This window comes from Canis aureus, chromosome 19 (assembly GCF_053574225.1).
Source record: "Canis aureus isolate CA01 chromosome 19, VMU_Caureus_v.1.0, whole genome shotgun sequence".
NCBI classification, from domain to species: domain Eukaryota; kingdom Metazoa; phylum Chordata; class Mammalia; order Carnivora; family Canidae; genus Canis; species Canis aureus.
Genome location: NC_135629.1, coordinates 6,182,823 through 6,204,863, shown reverse-complemented (window position 1 = coordinate 6,204,863; position 22,041 = coordinate 6,182,823). Strand labels below are relative to the sequence as shown.

General features: G+C 44.7%; 1 protein-coding gene across 5 annotated transcripts in view; it reads left to right on the top strand.

Moving 5' to 3' along the window:
* Positions 1–19,654, top strand: part of RBSN (rabenosyn, RAB effector) — a 40,263-nt gene extending 20,609 nt beyond the window's left edge. For all 5 annotated transcript variants that reach the window (XM_077857723.1, XM_077857721.1, XM_077857719.1 and 2 more), the window contains 9 exons: positions 1,223–1,323; positions 2,223–2,268; positions 2,383–2,544; positions 5,445–5,686; positions 7,540–7,610; positions 12,427–12,513; positions 13,840–13,942; positions 14,979–15,083; positions 15,714–19,654. In XM_077857723.1, coding sequence (XP_077713849.1) covers positions 1,223–1,323; positions 2,223–2,268; positions 2,383–2,544; positions 5,445–5,686; positions 7,540–7,610; positions 12,427–12,513; positions 13,840–13,942; positions 14,979–15,083; positions 15,714–16,856 — 2,060 coding nt within the window. In that variant the 3' untranslated portion in view covers positions 16,857–19,654. The remainder of the gene's footprint in view (positions 1–1,222; positions 1,324–2,222; positions 2,269–2,382; positions 2,545–5,444; positions 5,687–7,539; positions 7,611–12,426; positions 12,514–13,839; positions 13,943–14,978; positions 15,084–15,713) is intronic.
* Positions 19,655–22,041: the final 2,387 nt, after the last annotated feature.

Here is a 22,041-nt window from a genome sequence, read left to right as displayed (position 1 = left end):
ATTATTACTATTCATGAGAGACACAGAGACATAGGCAGAAGGAGAAGCAAGCTCCCTGTGGGGAGCCTGATGCAGGACTCTATCCCAGGACTATTATTAAAAAATAATAATAATAGTAATAATAAAATTTAAGAAATATTCAGGGCAGCCCTGGTGGCTCAGCGGTTTAGCGCCGCCTTCAGCCGGGCCTGATCCTGGAGACATGGGATTGAGTCCCACGTCAGACTCCCTGCATGGAGCCTGCTTCTCCCTCTGCCTATGTCTCTGCCTCTCTCTGTGTCTCTCATGAATAAATAAAATCTTTAAAAATATATATTTAAAAAAATTAAGAAATTTTCAAATCATGGGTGCCTGACTAAGTCAGAAGAGTTTGCAACTGTTCATCTCAGGATTGTGAGTTCGAGCCCTGTGTTGGATATAGAGATGACTTGAAATTTAAAAAAAATTTCAAATCAGTATGTTGTACACCTGACACTAATATAATATAGCATGTTAGTTATACTTAAAAAGTAGTATACATATAATAATGAGTTATAGATGAAAGTCAATTTGAGGGACGCCTAGGTGACTTCGTGGTTGAGTGTCTGCCTTTGGCTCAGGTTGTGATCTGTGATCCCAGGGTTGGGATCAAGTCCTACATCAGGCTTCCTGTGGGGAGCCTGCTTCTCCCTCTGCCTAGTCTCTGCCTCTCTCTCTGTGTCATGAATAAATAAATACAATCTTTAAAAAAAAAAAAAAGTCAATTTGAAACATAAAGGAGAAATTTCAGGCATGTGAATTCTTACCAGTTTTTTAATAGTCTGTTTCGTGATTGCCAGAATTAAATTCCTCAGGTTGTTGAGGAAGTCACAATTGTGGAAGGTTAAATGTAAGATGGCAAATTTAATTTAAAAGTTAAGATCTATGGTCATGCCCGAGTGCCTGGGTGCTCTGTTGGTTAAGTGTCTATTTCTTGGTTTAGGCTCAGATCATGATCTCCAAGACCTGGGATTGTGCCCCATGTTGGGCTCCGTGCTCAGCACAGTCTGCTTGGGATTCTGTCCCCCTCTCCCTCTGTTCCTCCCCATGCTTGAGCTCTCTGTTTCTTTCTTAAATAAATAAAGTACAATCTTAAAAATACAAGGTCATCTTTAAAAAAAATAAAATTCATTGAGGATAAACAGCAAGGGAGAAGGGCTCCCTCAGAGAAATGACATGTTATTTATCTCATTTCCTGTCCTAGGTGCTGTAAGAAGCCATCTTTCTGACTTCAAAAAACACCGAGCTGCTAGAATTGACCACTATGTTGTTGAAGTCAATAAATTAATAATCAGGTTAGAGAAGGTAAATTTTGTTGTTTTAAAACTTTTTTTTGCTACAAGTATACATTTTCTAGGAGAAAAAAATATTTCTGCAGTGTTTATTGTGTGTGTTGTATATATTTGACACTGGCAGAGAAATGCCCCACCTCAAGCCCACTTAGAGAGGTACAGAGGACATGATTGACAGTTCTAGCCTGGGCCTGTTTTACTGTAGGAGATGGCCCATGTTGATAGACTTGCCACATATCCAGATTGCCTTATCCTTTCTCTGAAGCCCCCTTGGCTGCCAGAAAACCTTTCTACCTTCAGGTTATTTCCTCTTTTAAGTGTCTAAAGTATAGTCATGCAGTGGGGGCATAGTGTGTGATATCGATAACAAACAGAAGCTGGTAACAAGGTCTGTGAGGAGTACTCAGCCAGGCCAGCATTCAGTATGGGAACATCTGGACTGGGCCTTCTCATCCTGTGGTACCAGGGTGTGTCTTTTAACACCTACAATCACTCTGTTGTACTTTGACCCTAGAAATGCTTATTGTGTATAACCTGGATTGTATGGTGGGCATGGTAGCAATTGCAAGTGTAGAGTAGAAATATGTGGCCAGTTTCATTGTCCATGAGGACTGTGGAGAGTCGGGAGTTCCCCATTGCTCTCAGTTAGCCACACCCACCATATCCTTGCCTACCCCTGGTTATTGCTTAAATGGAGAACTGACAATAGAGGGATTGAAATCAGATCAGGGGAAGGGAACTGCCCTCTATATGAGAAGCTAATACTCTGTCCAATGTGAATTTGCGGGGTTGGGGATGACAGATGATACTTGAGAAATGAAGATGTGAGAATTTTTGCTTGATGCCTCTTGCCTGTGGAATATGTATACATCACCTGTTTAATTCTATTTGGCACTGTTTTCTCCTTGTCAGCTCACTGCATTTGACAGGACAAATACTGAGTCTGCTAAGATACGAGGTAACTCTAGAATTTTGCTCACATTCATTCTAATTATCTTTCTCCCTGACCAAACCTCTTTCTAAAATGGCTAGGTTTTCTGTTTGTTTGATTTTTGTTTTGTTCTTCCCAAAGCAATAGAAAAGTCCGTGGTGCCTTGGGTCAATGACCAGGATGTCCCTTTCTGTCCAGACTGCGGGAATAAGTTCAGCATCCGTAACCGCCGCCACCACTGCCGCCTCTGCGGGTCAATTATGTGCAAGAAGTGTATGGAGCTCATCAGCCTCCCTTTTGCAAGTAGGTAACATGGAGGTGGGGCTGTGGATCCTGATCTATTCTTGTGACTAGCTTGTTTGCTAATCACCACCAGGTGATCTTTTGAATGTTTTTGTTTAAGTAACTTTCCCTTGGGATCTTCATCCATTCATTTGTTGATTCCATGAAGCCTGCTATAGGCCAGGCATGATGCTAGGGTCCAGGGATACAGTGGTAGATAATAAGGGCAGGCAAATTTTTTCTGCCCTTATCAGGCAGAAAAAGATAGTAAATATTTAAGCTTTATGGGCTACAGTGGTCTCTGTGACATTTCTTCTTTTTTTAAATGATTATTTGTTTGTTTATTTAAAGATTTTATTTATTTATTCATGAGAGACATAGAGGCAGAGACACAGGCAGAGGGAGATGCAGGCTCCATGTAGGGAGCCTGACGTGGGACTCCATCCAGGGACTCCAGGATCATGCCCTGGGCTGAAGGCAGGCACTAAACTGCTGAGCCACCCAGGGATCCCCTTTAAATGATCTTTTAAAAATATTTTTTTAAGGGCAGCCTGGGTGGCTCAGTGGTTTAGCGCCGCCTTCAGCCCAGGGCCTGATCCTGGAGACCTGGGATCAAGTCCCACGTCAGGCTCCCTGCATGGGGCCTGCTTCTCCCTCTGCCTGTGTCTCTGCCTCTCTCTCTTTCTCTCTCTATGTGTCTCTCATGAATAAATAAATAAAATCTTAAAAAATTTTTAAAAATCTTTTTAAACTTTTTTAAATAAAAGTATTTAAATAACCTTTTAAAAATCATACTTAGTTCTGGGGCCATATAAAAGCAAGCTGGACTTGGTTTATAGGTCATGTTTGCTCACCTCTGGTTTATAAGGCATTATTCATTCTCCCAAAGGGTCTAGCATCTAGCCGAGGATACAGACCTAGAAACATATTATGGCTTTATAAAGAGATAAGCACTATGAGAGAAGTTGCATCAGATACCCAGGAGAGCTGACCAGATCGTTGTCAGCTGTGCTTGGAAGTGGCAGCTGAGACTTTTGAGGATATTATTATAACAGAGTCTTAAGAAATGAGCAGCAGGAAAAAAAAAAAAAAAATGAGCAGCAGGGATGCCAGCATGGCTCAGCAGTTGAGCGTTTGCCTTCAGCTTGGGGTGTGATCCTGGGGTCCTGGGATCAAGTCCCCCATTGGGCTCCTTGAGGGGAGCCTGCTTCTCCCTCTGCTTGTGTCTCTGCCTCTTTCTCTGTGTGTCTCATGAATAAATAAATAAAAATCTGAAAAAAGAAATGAGTAGCAGGCTAGTCCTTTCCTTTGAGGTAAAAGTCAGTTTATTGGGGATCCCTGGGTGGCTCAGCGGTTTAGAGCCTGCCTTTGGCCCAGGGTGCGATCCTGGAGCCCCAGGATCGAGTCCCGCGTCAGGCTCCCTGCATGGAGCTTGCTTCTCCCTCTCCCTTGTCTCTGCCTCTCTCTCTCTGTCTATCGTAAATAAGTAAATAAAATCTTAAAAAAAAAAAAAGTCAGTTTATTGTCATATAGAACAGACTGTAACATCATAAGATGAGAGACACTGAGTGCTGGGGGGATCGAGAGCATGGATGCCTAGGTTTGGGAGGTGATTTGTGAGAAGAGCCTTAAAAGACAACCAATATTGGAATGCCTGGGTGGCTCAGTTGGTTAAGCATCTACCTTTGGCTCAGGTCATGAACCCAGCTCATGGGATCAAATCCCACATCAGGCTCCTTGCTCAGTAGGGGGTCTGCTTCTCCCTCTGCCTGCTGTTCCCCCCTGCTTGTGCCTCTCTCTCTCTCTCTCTCTGACAAATAAATAAAATCTTAAAAAAAAAAAAAAAAGACAACTATGATTGCAAAGAGGTAGGGCAAGAGGGATCCTGGGTAGAGTGTGGAGCAGGAGCAAAGCTGTGGAAGGGCCCCAGGGGATGGTTAGTAGATGAGCAGGTAGAGTAGTTGGGGGAGTGTAGAGGACATGTTTGAGAATTTTGGGGATTTCAGAGGGTCTAGAACTTTGAGTCTCAGCTGGTAAAAAGTTGATAAAGATGATTTCATGGACTTTGGGCCAGTTCTGGAACATTTGGAGTGGTTTTGTAACCCTGGGGAATTCTGCTGACACTGCATGTACTGTTGGCTTCAGAGCATCTGGACAACGTGGGGCAGAAGCAGATGCTTCTTCTGTCCAGTTCTGACATCCAGCAGGCACACATTACCTTGAGACTTCCCTTTTTTTCCCTTTTTTTCTGAGACTGACTTTCGGTCTCACTGGAGACTTCATAAGCTATGTTTTTGAGACACTATTCGCATTTCTTGTCTTGCGCTAATTAACCAACATTTCCTGGACAGCTGCTGTGGGGTAGCCCTGTTGGATAAATCAACCCTGTTGAATAAGACAGTTCCTATCCTCCCAGAGTCGCAGGTTCATAGAGCAGCTTTGGGTATATAGAACTCTCATTCAGGGAGAAAAGTGGAAAGTGACATGGTAGGGAGTGACATGGTAGGACCTAATAGGAAGGGTATATTTAAAAAAAAGGAAAGGTATATTGTTTTTGCCTCAAGGAATAGAGTAGGGCTTCCTGAAGGATGTACCATTTGAGCTGAGCTTTGGAAGGGGTAGGAGTCAGATGTTTGGGAGTGGGAAAGTCTGAGGAGATGTGGATTGTGTTGGGTCAGGTTAGAAATGGGCCTCAGAGCCTCAAAGAGAGACCTTCCTAGGTCTGGTTGTCTGGTTCTTTCCTGGCTGTCTGTAGGAGTCCCTCCCACCACAGAGCCTGACCTCCAGGAAGGCAGAGGTGTGGTGCTTCTTGGCCAAAGACAGAGCCTGCGTCAACACCTGTGGCCTCCCGTTTGTTGTGAGCAGTGCGGTGATTGGAGGCTATGGGCTCACTGCCACCTGTCCTGTGTTGTGCTTTACAGACAAGCTCACCAGTGCCAGCAAAGATTCCCTGAGCACCCACACCAGCCCCAGCCAGTCACCCAACAGTGTCCATGGCTCCCGCCGGGGTAGTATCAGCAGTGTGAGCAGTGTAAGCTCCGTCCTGGATGAGAAGGATGATGACCGGATCCGCTGCTGTACACACTGCAAGGACACACTGCTCAAGAGAGAGCAGCAGATTGATGAGAAGGAGCACACCCCCGACATTGTAAAGCTCTATGAGGTGACTCACTGTGTGTGGTCCTGGGCCTGATTGAGATAAAAATTTGTACACATTTTGGAGAATGCTTTGGGAAGTTGTTCCTTTGAATCATTTTTAGTTTCTGCTAAAGGGCCATGAGCCATGGTATGGTTTCTAGCTAGGGATCTGGGTGATTCACAGAGTCATCCTTGCAGCAACCTTGTTTCCTCACCCCTCCTTGTCCACTTGAAAGCAGGAGGTTGGAGACTTTGGTGGCCCAGGGGCAAGAGGAAGAAGGAAGGTTGCCATGCAATCTGGACAGGATGAGAGCAGAAGCTGAAGCAGATAGTAAACAGTGGACCAGAAGAATCCTCTAAAACTCATTTAGGAGCTTTAGGCTTTATAGGTTTGAGTGACTGCCCATGAGTATAGAGCTTCTCCTTTTGAGTCCATTCAGATGCCTTAGCTCTCATTATACCAGCAATCCCAAAACACATTCGGTAGGTGCATACTTCGAGAAGAACATAGGGTAGTGCAAAAACAGAGGATTCAGAGTTAGGGAGTGAGTCTGCCTTAATCTCCCGATGGCCAAGGGGGACCTGCAGGCTGAGAAGGATTAGCCAGCTTCATAGGCAAGTGATGGGAGGTGGAGAGGAGGAGATCAGCCTGGTGGAGGAGCAGCTGGTATAGAACCCCAAGCAAAAGAGCACACAGGCCTTCTACTTACAAGGGGCCATGTCCTGATAAAGCCACCCTGAGTTGAAAATATCAGAAGTCAAAAGTGCATTTAATACACCAAACACACCAAAGATCATAGTGTAGCCTGGCCTACCCTAATCATGCTGGGAACACTTAACGTTAGCCTGCAGTTGGACAAAATCCTCTAACAGATCTGTTTGATGATAAAGTCCTGAGTGTATCATGTAACTTACTGAATACTGTATTGAAAGTGAAAACCAGAATGTATGAGTACAGAATGGTTGTAAGGGTATCGGTTGTTGACTCTGTGATCATGTGGCTGACCTGGAGCTGGGGCTGCCACCACTGCCCAGCACCATGGGAGAGTGTCGTATTGCATGTCACTATCCTGGGACAAGATCCAAATTTGAAATTCCAAATACAGTTTCTACTGAATATCTATTACTTTTACACCATTGTAAGTTGAAAAATCACAAAGTCTAACCATTGTAAGTCACAGACCGTCTGTATATTGGTCTACTGATCACTGTGAATGGTCACTGTTAGCAGATCTGTGGATCATAATGGCTGTATTTCTGGAATCACCATGAAGATACCTGACCACTAAAATGGAATTAATGAAACCCTGCCCTGAGCTGCAGATGTAGCTATTATCCATCCTATGTATGGAGTTCATGACCTGATAACTCATTTTTTTTTTAAATAGCCACCATGCTTTTTCCTTCCTTCATTTTTGAAGTAAGCCCTGGCAATGCCTTTTGCTAGTCTCTTTTCTCATCTGGCGGAGAAAGAATGTAGCCACCAATTCCTTTCCTCTGCCCTGTAAATGCATTGCTTGTATCTTGCTCCCTGCAAAAACACCCTGTCAAAAGTTCTGCTGTACTCACTTTCTTTCCTTCTTGCAAGATTTACTGCTTTTAAGGGCTGTCTGTAAATCAGGAAGTTGATAACAACAATAAAAACAAACAAAAAATATGCATATTTCCGTTTTTAAAACTACATTTAAAGAAACCATTTTTTAAAGTAAACTCTATATCCAGTTTGGGGCTTGAACTCACAACCCTGAGATTAAGTCAATGCTCTACTGACTGAGCCAGCCAGGTGCCCTGAAAACTACATTTTAAATTACACCTCTTTTCATGTAGCATAACTCTTCTGTACCTTGAGGATACTATTCACCTCTTTTTTGTTCTTAGAAATTACGAGTCTGCATGGAGAAAGTTGACCAAAAAGCTCCTGAATACATCAAGATGGCAGCATCACTAAAGTAAGCTATTCTTCTGTTTTTCTAATTCAGTAATGACTGTTGGCTGGCACTTTAGCACAGCTCATCAGTAGCTAAAAATGAAAACCTTAATTCTGACTGTGCTTTTCTTCTATGACCAACTCTGGAGAATCTTTGTCATGTCTGTATTTCTTTCTTCTCCTTTTTTTTTTTTTAAAGATTATTTATTTATTCATAGAGACAGAGAGAGAGAGAGGGGCTCAGAGACACAGGCAGAGGGAGAAGCAGGCACCATGCAGGGAGCCTGACTTGGGACTCAATCCAAGGTCTCCAGGATCACGCCCTAGGCTGCAGGCGGCGCTAAACCGCTGCGCCACCGAGGCTGCCCTCTTCTTTTTTTTAAATTTTATTTATTTACTCATGAGAGACACAGAGGGGCAGAGACATAAGCAGAGGGAGAAGCAGGCTCCCTGTGGGGAGCCTGATATAGGACAATCCAGGACCCCCAGATCACTACCTGAGCCAAAGGCAGATGCTCAACCACTGAGCCACCCGAGGGCTCCTTTCATGTCTGTATTTCTGTGTGGCACATGTTATAGTCCTAGGTAGCCATGTTCAGGTGACCCTAGTTCTGGTGGAGCAGGTTTGGGCAGGGCCTGGGATACAGGCACCACTGCCGAGTGCAGCATCTGGAGGTGAGCAGGGACAGTGTGCTTCATGTGCTGGCCTAAGGAGATGCTCTTGCAGGCTGGCACTGAGGTATCCGGGCTTAGAACAGGCATTTCCTTTAGAGCAGGGGTTGGCAGTCTTCAGCCCACAGGCCGAATCTAGCCTGCTATCGGTTTCTTTTTTAACTGAGAGCTAATTTACACACCAGAAAATTAATGATTAGTAATTTACATGCCCTTTTAATATATACGAGTCAGTAGTTCTTCACAAAGGTATACAATAGTCAGTTCTGTCTTAATTCTAAACATTTTCATCATCCAGAGACACCCCACCCCCATTAGTAGTCACTATGTATTCCCCTCTTCCTAGCAATCACTGGTCTGCTTTCTGTGTATAGATTTGCCTATTTGGGACATTTCTTTTTTTTTTTTTTTTTTTTAATTAATTAATTAATTAATTTATTTATTTATTTATGATAGTCATACAGAGAGAGAGAGAGAGAGAGGCAGAGACATAGGCAGAGGGAGAAGCAGGCTCCATGCACCGAGAGCCCGACGTGGGATTCGATCCCGGGTCTCTAGGATTGTGCCCTGGGCCAAAGGCAGGCGTCAAACCGCTGCGCCACCCAGGGATCCCCTGGGACATTTCACATAAATACACAACCATTTGTGTCTGGCTTCTTTCACACAATGTAGTGTTTTCAAGATTCACTCCTTTGGCAGCACATCCATTTGTGCAGATCCGTGGTATGGTAGACCATACTTTGTGTATCCATTACTTTGTTGATGAACAGTTAGGTTTGTCCAAATAATGCTTCAGTGCATATTTATGTACAACTTTTTTTGTGGACATACAATTTTATTCGGTATATACCTAAGCGTGGAGTCGCTGGGTCATGTGGTAACTAGGTTTTAAACTTTTTGAGGAACTGCCAGACTGTTTTCCAAGATGACTGCACCACTTTGTATTTCCCCTAGCAATGCACGTGTGTTTCAGTTGCTCCATATCCTTGCCAATGCTTGTTTTTACCACTTTTTTTTTTTTTTTTTGGATAAAATTTTATTGGTGCATAGCCGTGCCCATTGTTTGATTGTAGCTGCTAGTACAGCTACCGCAGCAGACGTGAATAGTTTTGACAGATTAACTGGCCTGCAAAAGCTAAAAATGTTTATTATCTGGCCCTTTATAGAAAATTTATGCTGACACTTTCCTAAGAGCATTGCTCCTTCTGTAGGTTAATGATACATGAGCTAGAATTTGAAGTGCTACCACTAGAATCAGATCGCAGCAAGTCTTTTCCCAGCCTGCAGAAAAACAATTATGGGACCCAGCGAGGGTTATCTGCCTTTGTTTAAGCCTGTGTTGCCCACCTACCACCTTTGTCGTGATGCATGTGGAATTAGATGTGCCTTGTTTAGAACAAACCTGTATTTTTATTTGCCCATTTACTGTGGCAATAGTGTCCCCACAGAACAAAGCTTGGGGTGCCTGGCTCACTTAGTAGAGTGTGTGACTGTCAATCTCAGGATTCTGAGTTCAAGCCCCATTGTTGGGCATGGAGCCTACTTAAAAACAAACAAAAAACACAAAGCTTGGCTTTTTTCATGATGTCAGTGATCATGTTCTAAGTCTATCATGTGAGTCTCACATGAAAAGAAAATGAACTTTTTCCTTTACATGATCCTTAAGGAGTATCCTAACTTATAAGTCTAAAAATGTCTCACGTAAAGAATATAATCAGCTAAACCCCATTGGTTTGTGGCAAAAATACCCCTTCTCTTGCATGTCTCCCTGCCTCTACTCTTGCTTTGGGGCTCTTCTAGTCCCTGCTCCCTCCCGCAGTGTTTTCCAGCTTATGGGGAGGGGAAAGAGAGTAGGAAGGGAACAGAAAAGAGGTAGGGAAGCTTTTGTGGACTATCCTTATTTCCTCCGTCCTAGCAACTGGGTGTATAAGGGAAGGATACCATTTCTCCAGCCCTCTCAGCCACTAGTGTCCTAGGGCCTCTCTTATGTTTGTACCTTCTTTTTTTTTTTTTTTTTTTTTTTTTTTTTTTTTTAATGTTTGCACCTTCTATACCCCATTCTTCCTGTTTTCATTCCAAGAACGTGGATTCTGAAGAACAGGAGGAAAGGACACATTTTCTTTTCTACCTGCAGTTCACTGAGCAATAATTTCGATCAGTGGAGCATATATCGTCCCCGTGAGTAGGTTGGGAGAAGCAGCTCAAGTGATTCTGATATATACCTCCCTTAAATGGAGAATCCTTGGCTTGAAGCACCTGTCTCATGTGCTTTTCCTCCCTGAAACTTACTGGTATCAATACCCCTCCTCCTACCTTTGCCCATTGGTTTGAAATTAGAACAGGACTATCTTCTTCCTGGATGTCAGCAAGGAGAACTGTGTTCCTGGCAGTCTGAGCTGGCACTCAACTTTCCCTCATGATGTTGTTACCCGGGGGCCTCCTCCTTTCCCTTAATCTATTAGTTTTCTTGTTTTGTACCTCAGACATAGTTGTGGGGCACTGGACCTCCCCATCCAGCTGGGAACTACCATTGCTGAGCACATTTCCAGATGTCTAACTCCTACTTGTTTTCCAAAAACTGGCTCAAAATGGCTTTAAGCACATTTTACTCCCTTATTCATTTGATGGATATTTATTGAAAACTAGTTATGTGCCAAGTGCTATTTTAGGTACTGGGGCTGTAACAATGAACAGTGAAGACCATGTCTGCTGCTGGAGCTTCATTACTGTGGGAGCACAGGCCATAACCAAGTGAACAAATCATGAAGTAGGTAACTCCAGACGTGATAGGTGCTCTGTGGGGAATACATTTGGTTAATGTGACTGAGACCAAGAGGGTTCTTTCAGATTTGAGTCAACCTTGTTATTTTCCACATGACTTGGAGATATCAAGACACAGTACAGCATTCCCAGTTCTGGTCTGATGTTCTTTTTGCAAACTATGAGCTTTGAGAGGATGAAACCACCTTATTGGATCCTCCAATTATAGCACACACCAGGGTTTTTTCCAGCGGATGCTGTCTTGTACATGGTAAACCAGGTCAGTGCATCAGTCCTTTCTGTTTTTTTCCCCCCTTTCTGCTTATTCAAAGTAAATTGCTGCTGCCTCAGAAGGGAGCTGAGTGGCTGTTGCTGAGGCTGCATTAACAGCTGCAAGACTTTCTGAAGTGTTTTTCTTTTTAGGGAGCACTGATGAAGCTTGGCCATGTGCTAGTTAGGATATAAAAATAGGCCATCATCATTGCACTTGCATTTCAGGCCTGATGGGGGCTACACACTTGTAAATGAATGGTTCTAAGATCACATAACTACTATTGTTCCTCTGAGTTAAGTGGAATGAAGTCACCTCTGGCCTTCCCTGAAGTCCCCTGCTCCACCCTAGGCAGTTACCCATGTCTCTTCCCTTCTTAATTTGGAGTCTAAGTGCTTTTCTCATCCTGGAAGCAATTGTTCATGAGGCCCGGGGGATTCCTCGATCAGCTTTCCCATTGTTCCTGTTCTCCCTGGGGATAATCTTTGAGTGAGAACAGCCAGCTGCTTTCTTCTCTGATGTAGGATAACCAACTTATTTAGTAAACCACTTTATGTTTTACTGGGTATAGTGAAATTGTTTAGGGAAAGTAGGCTGAAGGAGATTCATTTGCTTTTATTTTGGTGATGAGCGTTAAGAGCTAGTCCTTAAAGGCCTAGGCATAAATCTGTTTTTGTGGTGTCTGCAAATTAAAAGCAGCTTCCAGTTGATTAGTTTGTTAGTATGTATGTATGTATGTATTTATTTATTTATTTATTGAGATTATATTTATTTGAGAAAGAGAGTAAGCGAGAGAGCGAGTGCAAGAGATCACGATCAGGGATAAGGGGCAGAGGGAAGGGGAGAAGCAGACTCCCCGCTGAGCAGGGAGCCCAACACAGGGCTATATCCCCAGACCCTGTGACTAGAGCCGAAGGCAGATGCTTAACCAACTGAGCTACCCAGGTGCCCTGATTATAGCACTTATATTTAGAAAAAAAATGAGTCCTGCATTGTATACAGGAGTGTGAAATATACTACTTGGAGAAAATTAGCTGTGTCTCCCTTTGTAAGGCCCTAAACCCTTAGAACCCTTTTCCACAATACTCCCCAGGCATCCTGATGAAACTTGAATATTTCCATGATTTTTCCTTAGTGCTGGGGAAACAACTTACAGTCTGGAACATGCTGGTGACCTTCGAGTGGAAGTGCAGAAAGTGTACGAGCTCATAGATGCTTTAAGGTAAGGTCTTAAGTGATGTCAGACTTGCTGCCTTGAGTGGAGGAGGTGCTATTTCACTGAGGGCATGGGTGGCTGGCAGGCCTGAGCTTACCCAGAGTCCTGTTGATAGGGAGTATGAGTGAGGAGCAGGCTGTGAGGTAGGTGCCAGCTCTGGCACTCAGTGCATCTCAGTAGCTTGGTTAAGATTTCTGCTGTTCATTATTATTAAAGAAATACGAACTGATTATTGACACCATCTTTGTACCAGCCATTGGTTGTATCCACATCTCATTTATTCAACCAAACTTAGCCAGTGCTATAGGATTACCTTATTTTGTAGTTAAGAAGGTATACCACAGCTAGCGAAGTGGTGGAGCCAGGATAGAAACCTGGATTCTTTCTTCCAAGTCAGCAACTGCTTTTTAACCATGGACCAACTGTTAGGGTTAAATCACCCCTTTGAGGTATAGAAAGTATACCTCAGAGGGAGGTACACTCTCAGAGGGAGAGCTGAGATGAGGAAGCCTTGTCCATCCGTCTGTGCAGGACTGACCTAATATAATTTATGGGCCCTAGTGCAAGATGAAATTGCAAGTCCCTGGTCAGGATTATTAAGAATTTTAAGATATGGGGATCCCTGGGTGGCGCAGCGGTTTGGCGCCTGCCTTTGGCCCAGGGTGCGATCCTGGAGACCGGGGATCGAATCCCACGTCGGGCTTCCGGTGCATGGAGCCTGCTTCTCCCTCTGCCTATGTCTCTGCCTGTCTCTCTCTCTCTCTCTGTGTGACTATCATAAATATATTAAAAAATTAAAAAAAAAAAGAATTTTAAGATATGGGTCTTGGAGTGGCTTCAGCCTCCTGCTGCCCACTGTTGCCCCCAGCACTGTCCACAAACCCCCTGGCCCAGTTTCTGCTTATGTACCAGCCTGAGAAAGCTGGTTGCTTCCTGCTTCTCCCACTTTGCCCCACTCTAGGGGCCTAGGGAGTCCCTCACTGAACCCCCAGGCCCTGCCGCCATTAAATTAAAAAAAAAAAAAGAAATGAAAGTAATTTAAGAGAGTGACACAAGAATATTAAACCAGGCATAGGTTACTTATCCATGAAGTTGGGTGATGTGTGGTCAGTTCCTTGGCTGAGTGTTGGTCATACATCCTGTGCTGTGTCAGGGGCCTTGGGTACAACCAGATGGTAAGAAATAGGCTTTGCCTTCAAGGATGTGTTGTGGAGTTTTTAACTTGCTTTCTCTGTGGATGGTCCTGGCACAAAAGCCTGGCAACTAAGAGATTTCACTCTTGTTTCTGGGACTGGCAACACCTGTTACATTGATGTGTTTGTTTCAATTCAGTAAGAAGATCTTAACCTTAGGCTTGAACCAGGACCCTCCACCACATCCAAATACCTTGCGGCTACAGAAGATGATCAGATACTCAGCTACACTTTTTGTGCAGGTAAAGCCATCCTATGGTGGCAGAAGTGTCTTGCCTCCCCTGCTTTTCTGCCTCTTAGAAGGCAGACCACACCAATGGCTTGTTCTGTATTTGTACATTTATTATTTTTAAAAAATAATTATGCCACATTTAGAGAAAAGTCTGGATTACAAGGAAAAGTAAAAACTTCTTAATCATGTGTCCCCAATATCGTCACACATCATCCCGGTATATTTTCTTCTTTTTTTCCGTTTAGATTTTTTTAGATAAAGTAGTTATGAGTAGTGCATGTTTGCAGATTTATGTCTTCTCTTTTTAACACTGAATTTTGTATCATGAGCACTTATAGTCTTCGTTTAAACAGCTACCATTTGAATGGCTGCAGAATACGACTTTCTCTGCACCATCCTTCATTTAATTCTGTTTCATTGGGTATTGATAGATTCCTGCTTTTTTTGCTAGTATGAGTGCTGCCTGACAGACATACTGATACATGCCATTTCTTCCTCAGGATAAGCTCCTGAGAGACTCTTCCTGGGCCATTGCTTGGGAGAAGGCAGCTGATTGTTCACAGGTGGACTAACCTGGGTGTTTAGAGCTGAGTTGGCTCTGCCTCAGAACACCCCTTGGGAGAGCCATAGTGAACCATCTCTGGGGCTCAATGACAGAGGCAGCTAGCAGAGCCCTGCTGGGTTAGTTTTCCAACACCGTATTGTAGAGAACTAGGCCTTTTCTCCTTTTGACTAGTGTGTATTCAACAGTCACTTGGTGAGTGCCCACCGTGTATCAGGCAATGTTTTAAGTGCTGCATGTTCTCCCAGGAGCAAAAAGACATTCCTGTTCTCGTAAAGTTTTTTTTTTCTGGTGGGACATAGACAAGAAGCAACTAAAGTATATAGTTTATGAAATGGTGAAAAGTGCTGTGGAGAAATGGAGAGCAGGGGAGGGTAGTGGGGGCAGGAAGTGCGGATGGAGTCTTACAAACAGACTTCATTAATGTAGGCTTATCTTCTTTCTGAAAGGATATAAATATAAAATTGTCTGTGACTCCCTACAGGAAAAGTTGCTGGGTTTAATGTCATTGCCAACCAGAGAACAGTTTGAGGAACTGAAAAAGAAAAGGAAGCAGGAAATGGAGAGGAAGAGGATCCTGGAGAGACAGGCAAGTGAAACACAGGGACTGGCGGCATCTTGAACCCAGAGGCCACCCCAGGCTCCCAAGGGGTTCTCTGTGAGATCAAGTCAAATCAAAACTTCTCATGCCATTTGATTTGCATCTCTCTTCTGTTCTTTTCTGGCCTCTCCTCTGTAGATAACAGTTATTTTTCTTCCTGGGTCAGTCCTCTTTGTCTTAAAGAGATAATGCCAATTTTCTCTGGTCCAGAATACTCTGGAGGCTGCTGGTTCTTCCTATAGCACAGCCCAGATATCAAGGAGCTCTTTGTAGAATACTTTGGAATATGCAACACTAAACAAAATAATGTACATTTAATATCGTGTGAGATCCTAGTGTCTATGACTGATACTGGGCCTCAAAGGTTTAAGACAAGCATGTGGCTGGTGAATCTAAGATTGAGAAAATCTTATCCCTTAACTTACTGTTATTCATTAATTTATTTTTGAAAATATGTCTCCTGTTTTCCTAAAAAAACAAAAAACATGATTTGACTTAGTAGTCGGATGCCTTAGTCCTAGGAAGTCTTATCAGCACAGGGACAGCGGGAGTGTAGGGGTGGCTGGTGGTGTGACTTGGTGACTGTGTTTCTTCTCTTTGGCTTTGGTGTCTCCCCAGGCTGTCCTAGAATCCCAACGACGGCTTGAGGAAAGGCGGAGTGACCTCGCATCTCATGCGGCCAACGGGGAGGTAGTGTCCCTTCGAGGGGGACCTGCTCCCCTGAGAAAAGCTGAGGGCTGGCTCCCGTTGTCAGGAAGTCAGGGGCAGAGTGAAGACTCAGACCCCCTCCTCCAGCAGATCCACAACATCACATCATTTATTAGGCAGGCCAAGGCTGCTGGGCGGACAGATGAAGTGCGCACGCTGCAGGAGAACCTACGGCAGCTACAGGATGAGTATGACCAGCAGCAGACAGAGAAGGCTATTGAGCTGTCCCGGAGGCAGGCTGAGGAGGAGGACCTGCAGCGGGAACAGCTGCAGATGCTTTGTGAGCGGGAGTGGGAACGAGAAAGAGAGCAGTTCCGGGCCGCGTCCCTACATACACGGACTCGGTCCCTGGACTTCCGAGAAATCAGGCCTTTTCAACTGGAGCCTGGCAGGGAGCCTCGCACCCACCTTGCCTGTGCTTTGGATCTAGGCTTTTCCTCAATTCAGAGCAGTACAGCTGTGGAGACCCCTTCGCCCTTGTCAGCTCTTGAACCAGTCAGAGTATGGTCTGGGCCCCCAGCCCTTGGCCAGGAGTCCTTCCCCCAGAACACCGTGTTACAGCAAAATGAGCTGGCCTCCCTAAACCCCTTCGATGAGGAAGATGCCTCCAGCCCCACAGCGGAGGGCACCAGCAGCCCTCCTGCTGCAGAGCCTTCCTTTGGCCCCTCCGCCCGCAGCCTCAAAGAATACAATCCTTTTGAGGAGGAAGAGGAGGCTGTAGCAGGGAATCCCTTCACTAACCCAGACAGTCCAGCACCCAACCCCTTCGATGAGGAAGATGAGCATCCCCACCAGAGGCCCTCAAGCCCTCCTGTTCCTGGCAACCCTTTTGAAGGAGCCACCTGTACCAACCCCTTTGAGATGGACAGTGACAGCGGGCCAGAGGGTGAGGAGCCCATAGAGGAGGAGCTGCTCCTCCAGCAAATTGATAACATCAAGGCGTACATTTTTGATGCCAAGCAGTGTGGCCGCCTGGATGAGGTAGAAGTGCTGACAGAGAACCTTAGGGAGCTGAAGCGTACCCTGGCCAAACAGAAGGGGGGCACCGACTGACGCCACTGATTGGGCAGGGCATCTTTGAGCCCGGGGCCTGGCAGGAGCCTGTGGAGCAGGAAGGGGCTGGTGGCCTGGATGGGGAAGGAGGGAGGGTGACAACTAAGATGTGCACAGGTTAGGGCAGGGAATTAGCTGTTTTGTGCTGTGCACTTGGAGGCTTTTCCATTATAGTTGAATAATAAAGGGGAACCAGAACAGGGAGAATCAGCATTCATTTGCTGTACTTCCTGGGGGTTTTGGTTTTGTCTTTTTGTTTTTGAATTGGGTTTTCCCTGTAGAAGGGATTTTAAATTTTCATTCCCGAGTATAACTAAATGCAGTTCTGTGGGGCAGCCAGCCTTCATGGGTCCATTTGCTCCTGCCTAGTCTTTGGTCTTTATGCAGTATTATAGGGCACTTTTCTTTAGTCAAGACAGACAAGATGGATTCCCCTGAACCTAACTCTGGTCTGACAGAAGTCTGTCCCCATTAGGCTGTGGGTTCTTTCACCTGGGGCTTCCTCTGCCCTGCTGGGTACATCACACCTGTGCAGCAGAGGGGGGAGGGGGGGTTATTGCCCTGAAGGCAATAGTTTAGGCCCAGGAGAGCCTAGCAGCTCTTTTTAAGCAGGGGAGGAGGGGGTGATGTTTTACCAGGGCATTTCCCTATTGGTTTAAGTCCTTTTTTGTCTCTTTCAGGAAGTTAAACTTCCAGTGCAGGCGTATCACTGGGTCTGACCACAGGCTGTTTAGAAAATAGGAGTGGTGACCTTTTTGGTTGATGGAGGCAGTAGTATTTGGGAGAAGAATCTCTACCCAAATGTTCCTCTGAATGATGGAACAATTTGTCCCCAGAGAAACCTCCCTCTAGAATTTTGGTGGAAATACCCTGATCTGGGCTTTTTCAGAGGGTCCAGGCTATAATTTAGGATTGGTAATCAGGAAGCTTTTGTGGAACACTGCCATGGGAGTGGAAGCTTCCTTGAGTCAGAAGATAAAATAATTTTTAGGGCTAGTTGATCAGCCACTTCCCTTTCGATTCATCCTGTTCTGACCTGGGGCACCTGTGAGGTGTTTTCCTACCTATGTTTAGTATTAAGGAATGGGAGTGTTTGAAGAGGCACAACCCAGGATCATTCCAGTAGCACCACAGTACTTGAACTCTTTGTCAATTATGGGCAAAAAGGGAAATTGTTAATTTAGCTCCGGTGCTTTGGTTTACAGGAACATAATCCTTAACTCATGTTGGACATCATGATACCCAAGTGTGCTCAGCTCTAGGTAGAGTTCCTGCAATTATGCTTTTTGATTAAAGAACAATAACTAAAAAAAAAAAAAAACACAATAACTGACCACTAGTCACTTTATACCCCTTAACTAACTCTGGGTCATACTTTTCACTAGTTACTGGTGTGAGAGCTGAGATTCGTTTTGTTACCTTCTGGGAAGACCCCTGTTGGTCTTGAGAATGTTGGAAAAACTGGTGTAAAGGTAGTCTGTATTTGACACTATTCACATTTCTTTAGTATCTGTTGGATCTTTGGGCTGAATGAAAAGATCCTGCATAGGGTTGTGGGAATGGGAAGTGTGTAGAGGGTGTGTGGAGGACCCTTTGCATCATGGTTGTGTTCACAAAGGCATATGAGTGGATTACTAGTGTCAACCAAGTTACCAGCCTTGCTGGTGGGTGTGGTGGTTGGAAAGTTGGCAACCAGGTATCTAAAGTGTTGCCTGGTACAGGTGTCTTTCTTCCTTCTCGTGCCCTTCCTGCGGTCGTTATGGAGGGCTTCATGGCTGCCTGGCATGCTTCCTACTGCTAGTCTCTCAGTGCTCTCTGATTGAAGAGGAAGACACTGCACCAAAAGGCAGGTAGTTCCAGAAGCTAAATGCTGCTTTCCATCATAATTACTTTTCTTACAAGAATGTATCTCTTTATTAGCTAGGGATTTCAATTCAGATTAGTTTACTGAATATACTCTTTTCCTGAAATCAACCCAGGTAGCAATCTGTAAGTAACTAAGAGCATTAAGAACCATACATATAAGAAACATTATTTTTAAACTTAAAAACACTGAGTATACTAAACCAAACTAAAACCTTCTGATGTAAGTGAATTCTTCCATAGGTGTATTCCTCCATGAATTTTTCCATGGCTGTATTCTATAGTCATAGATGTGACAGGAGATAGAATTCTCTATCCCTAACGTTTCCCAGAATTCACACAGGCACAAAGTTGGATTTACAGAGATGGGTTATCATCAGGGCAAATAAAGATGGCCTATGCATTGCAACCACAGCTTCAAGTGCTTACCTCATGTGAATATTTCACTCTTCCTGCAGTCCTTCAAAGCAAACAGCTCCAACTCAGAGAAAATGAGCAAGTTCTCGATACAGCATTGGCAGATCTCCCTAGACCTAGATCATGTATGGAAGAGACTTTGGGAATTCAGGCATCAAATGACGTTGGGTTTTTTTTTTGTTTTGTTTTACGCCTTGTTTGTATTTTTCCATGTCTAATACACTAAGGACACTTACTCATTGTTCTTGCAGCTCAATGTCTGCTGTTTGGATACTTCTGAGTATACTTCTCAAGGTTTACTTACGAGTCATCATGACCCAGGTGGTAGGTTGGACATACATTGGCATAATTAGGTGTTGGTACTCAAAGAGAGAAACTGGTCTCTTTACCAGGTTACAGCCTATGGTAGCAGATTGTACTGGTCATCTGACAGTGACAGCTTGAGGGGCATTGTTTGCATGCACTACTCTGGGGCCTTGTATTGGAACCTTTTTAAAAAAATAAACTAACAGATGTTAGTGGTTGGGAGTATGTGTGTGTATGTGCACATGTGTTGAAGGAGAGAATTACCAGATACCATCTCTGTCCCCGCCCCTTGATCACCATCTGAATATCAGAAGATAGCCCCAGCTCCTATGTTAACTGTATGGCTAGAGCCTCTGGACAAAAGTCACTGGGCTCTTCATGGGGTAAATGTGGGTGCTGCTTCTGCCCTTATCCCCAGTTATTCCTGCAGTGTCGAGCAGATGAGTTGTTTCACACAAGAATAGCAAGACCTTTGGCTATCAACCTCATCTCATGCTCCAAGAAACGGAGTCTCCAAGAGGTTGAGGAACCTTATGGCTGCCATTTGTGCCAGGCACTGTGCTACCTTTTCACATATTCCCTATCTAGCTCCACCGGCAGGCCTGCAAGGTAAATATTTACCTGGCAGATAAAGAGGTCGGGAGAGGTTAGCCTGCCCGGGAGACACACAGCCAATCAGTGGTAGAATAAGGATTTAAAGGCTGGGCTGCCTGATTCACTTCGCCCTAAGTAGCAAGGATGGCTCATCTGGGTCAGGCACAGTGGGGGGCATTTTATCCATCAGAGGTGCCTTCTGTAGCCTTTAAGATCAAAACCTCTTCTGCCTGAAACTCTTCAGCATCCTAGGACAGTTTTTAAAATATTTGAAAGCGGAGGTGGGGGTAAGGTGAGGACATCACTCCACTTTAGAAAGGACTTCGGGTTTTGGCTCAGGCACACGAGGAGTTGGGAAGTTGTCACTCCTGCCCTCAGAAGAGAAAGCTGGACAAACAAAATCAGTGACTCTCCTTGGAGCATCAGAGAGCTGAATGCAGGGGAGACTGCTGCCTTGAAATCTGGAGAGTCAGAGCAGAGACCTGCTCACCTAGAGTGGAAGCCACTGGAGCCAGAGCTGCCAGGAACAATGGCGGGATGCTCAGGCTGACTGTGGACTAGTGTGGGAGGGGGCCACAGGCCAAGGGACACCTCCAGGAACCCCACCTGGTTACAGCTAATTGCTGAAAAAGATTCCCTGGTGGCTCTAGCAGGGGTGGGGAAGAGTAATCTTTGTAAAATAAACCCTGAGCGTTCCCCAGGGGGAACAGACTACCAGGGTCTAATACTACTCTGGGAAGGGCATTTCTCCCACGCCTTTTTAAAAAAAAAAAGTACTTTAGAAAAAAAAAACTTGTTTCTATACATTCCACGACTCACTTTTTCTTTTAAAGATTTTTATTTATTTATTTATTAGAGACAGAGGCAGAGACACAGGCAGAGGGAGAAGCAGGCTCCATGCAGGGAGCCCAACGCGGGACTCAATCCTGGGTCTCCAGGATCACCCCCGGGCTGAAGGCGGCACTAAACCGCTAAGCCACCGAGGCTGCCCTCACTTTTCTTTTTAAAGATTTATTTAAAAAAAAATAATAAAGATTTATTTATTTTAGAGAGGAGGAGGGGCAAGGGGGGAGTCTTAAGCAGACTTCGCTCTGAAGCCCACATGGGGCTCCATCTCAAGACCCCGAGATCACTACCTGAGCCTAAACCAAGAGTTGGACACTTAAATGACCGTACCACCCAGGTGCCCCCACTCACACACTTTGACACTAAATGTGTGGGGAGTTTTCCCGCACCAACCAGTTCTTTGACATCAGCTGGGTGTCCTATAAATTCACCTCTGTTCTGACACTATCTGGAGTTAGTGTCAGATCTCACACATTAAGGGCTCAGCCCCCAAGACTGCCCCTCACTTCAAATGCTCATCACAAGTATAAGTCTCTGGTACTTCTGACAGGCTATCCAGGTTCCCACAAATCTCTCCTTGGGTTTGATAATTTGCTATAATGGCTCGCTACATTACTGGTTAATTATAAAAGAATACAACTTAGAACAACCAAGATGGAAGACATGCATAGGGCAAGATATAGATAAGGGGCATAGAGCTGCCATGCCCTCTGTGGGCACACCACTCTCTCTCCCCCATCACTGATGTGTTCATCCTCCTCCAAGCTCTCCCAATCCCTTTGATTAGGGTATTTTTTAATGGAGGTTTCATTATATAGGCACAGTTGATTAAAATCATTGGTCATTGGTGATTAAACCTCCAGTCCCTCGCCCCTCCCCAGAGGTCAGAGGTTAGGGGGCTGGGGCTAAAAGTTCTGAGTAATCCTCTGTGGTAACCAGTCCCTCATCCTTAGGGGTTTTCCAAAAGCTCCCTTATTTGCATTAATAGTATGGTTAAAAGGGCCTTATAACAAAAGATGCTCCATTCATCTTCATTCCTTCAGAGCTCTTTCAGGAACAGGGACAAAACCAGATATTCTGACAAAAGATGCTGCATGGGGAGCCTGCCTGGCTGGCTCAGTCAGTGGAGGATGTGACTTTTTTTTAAGATTTTATTTTT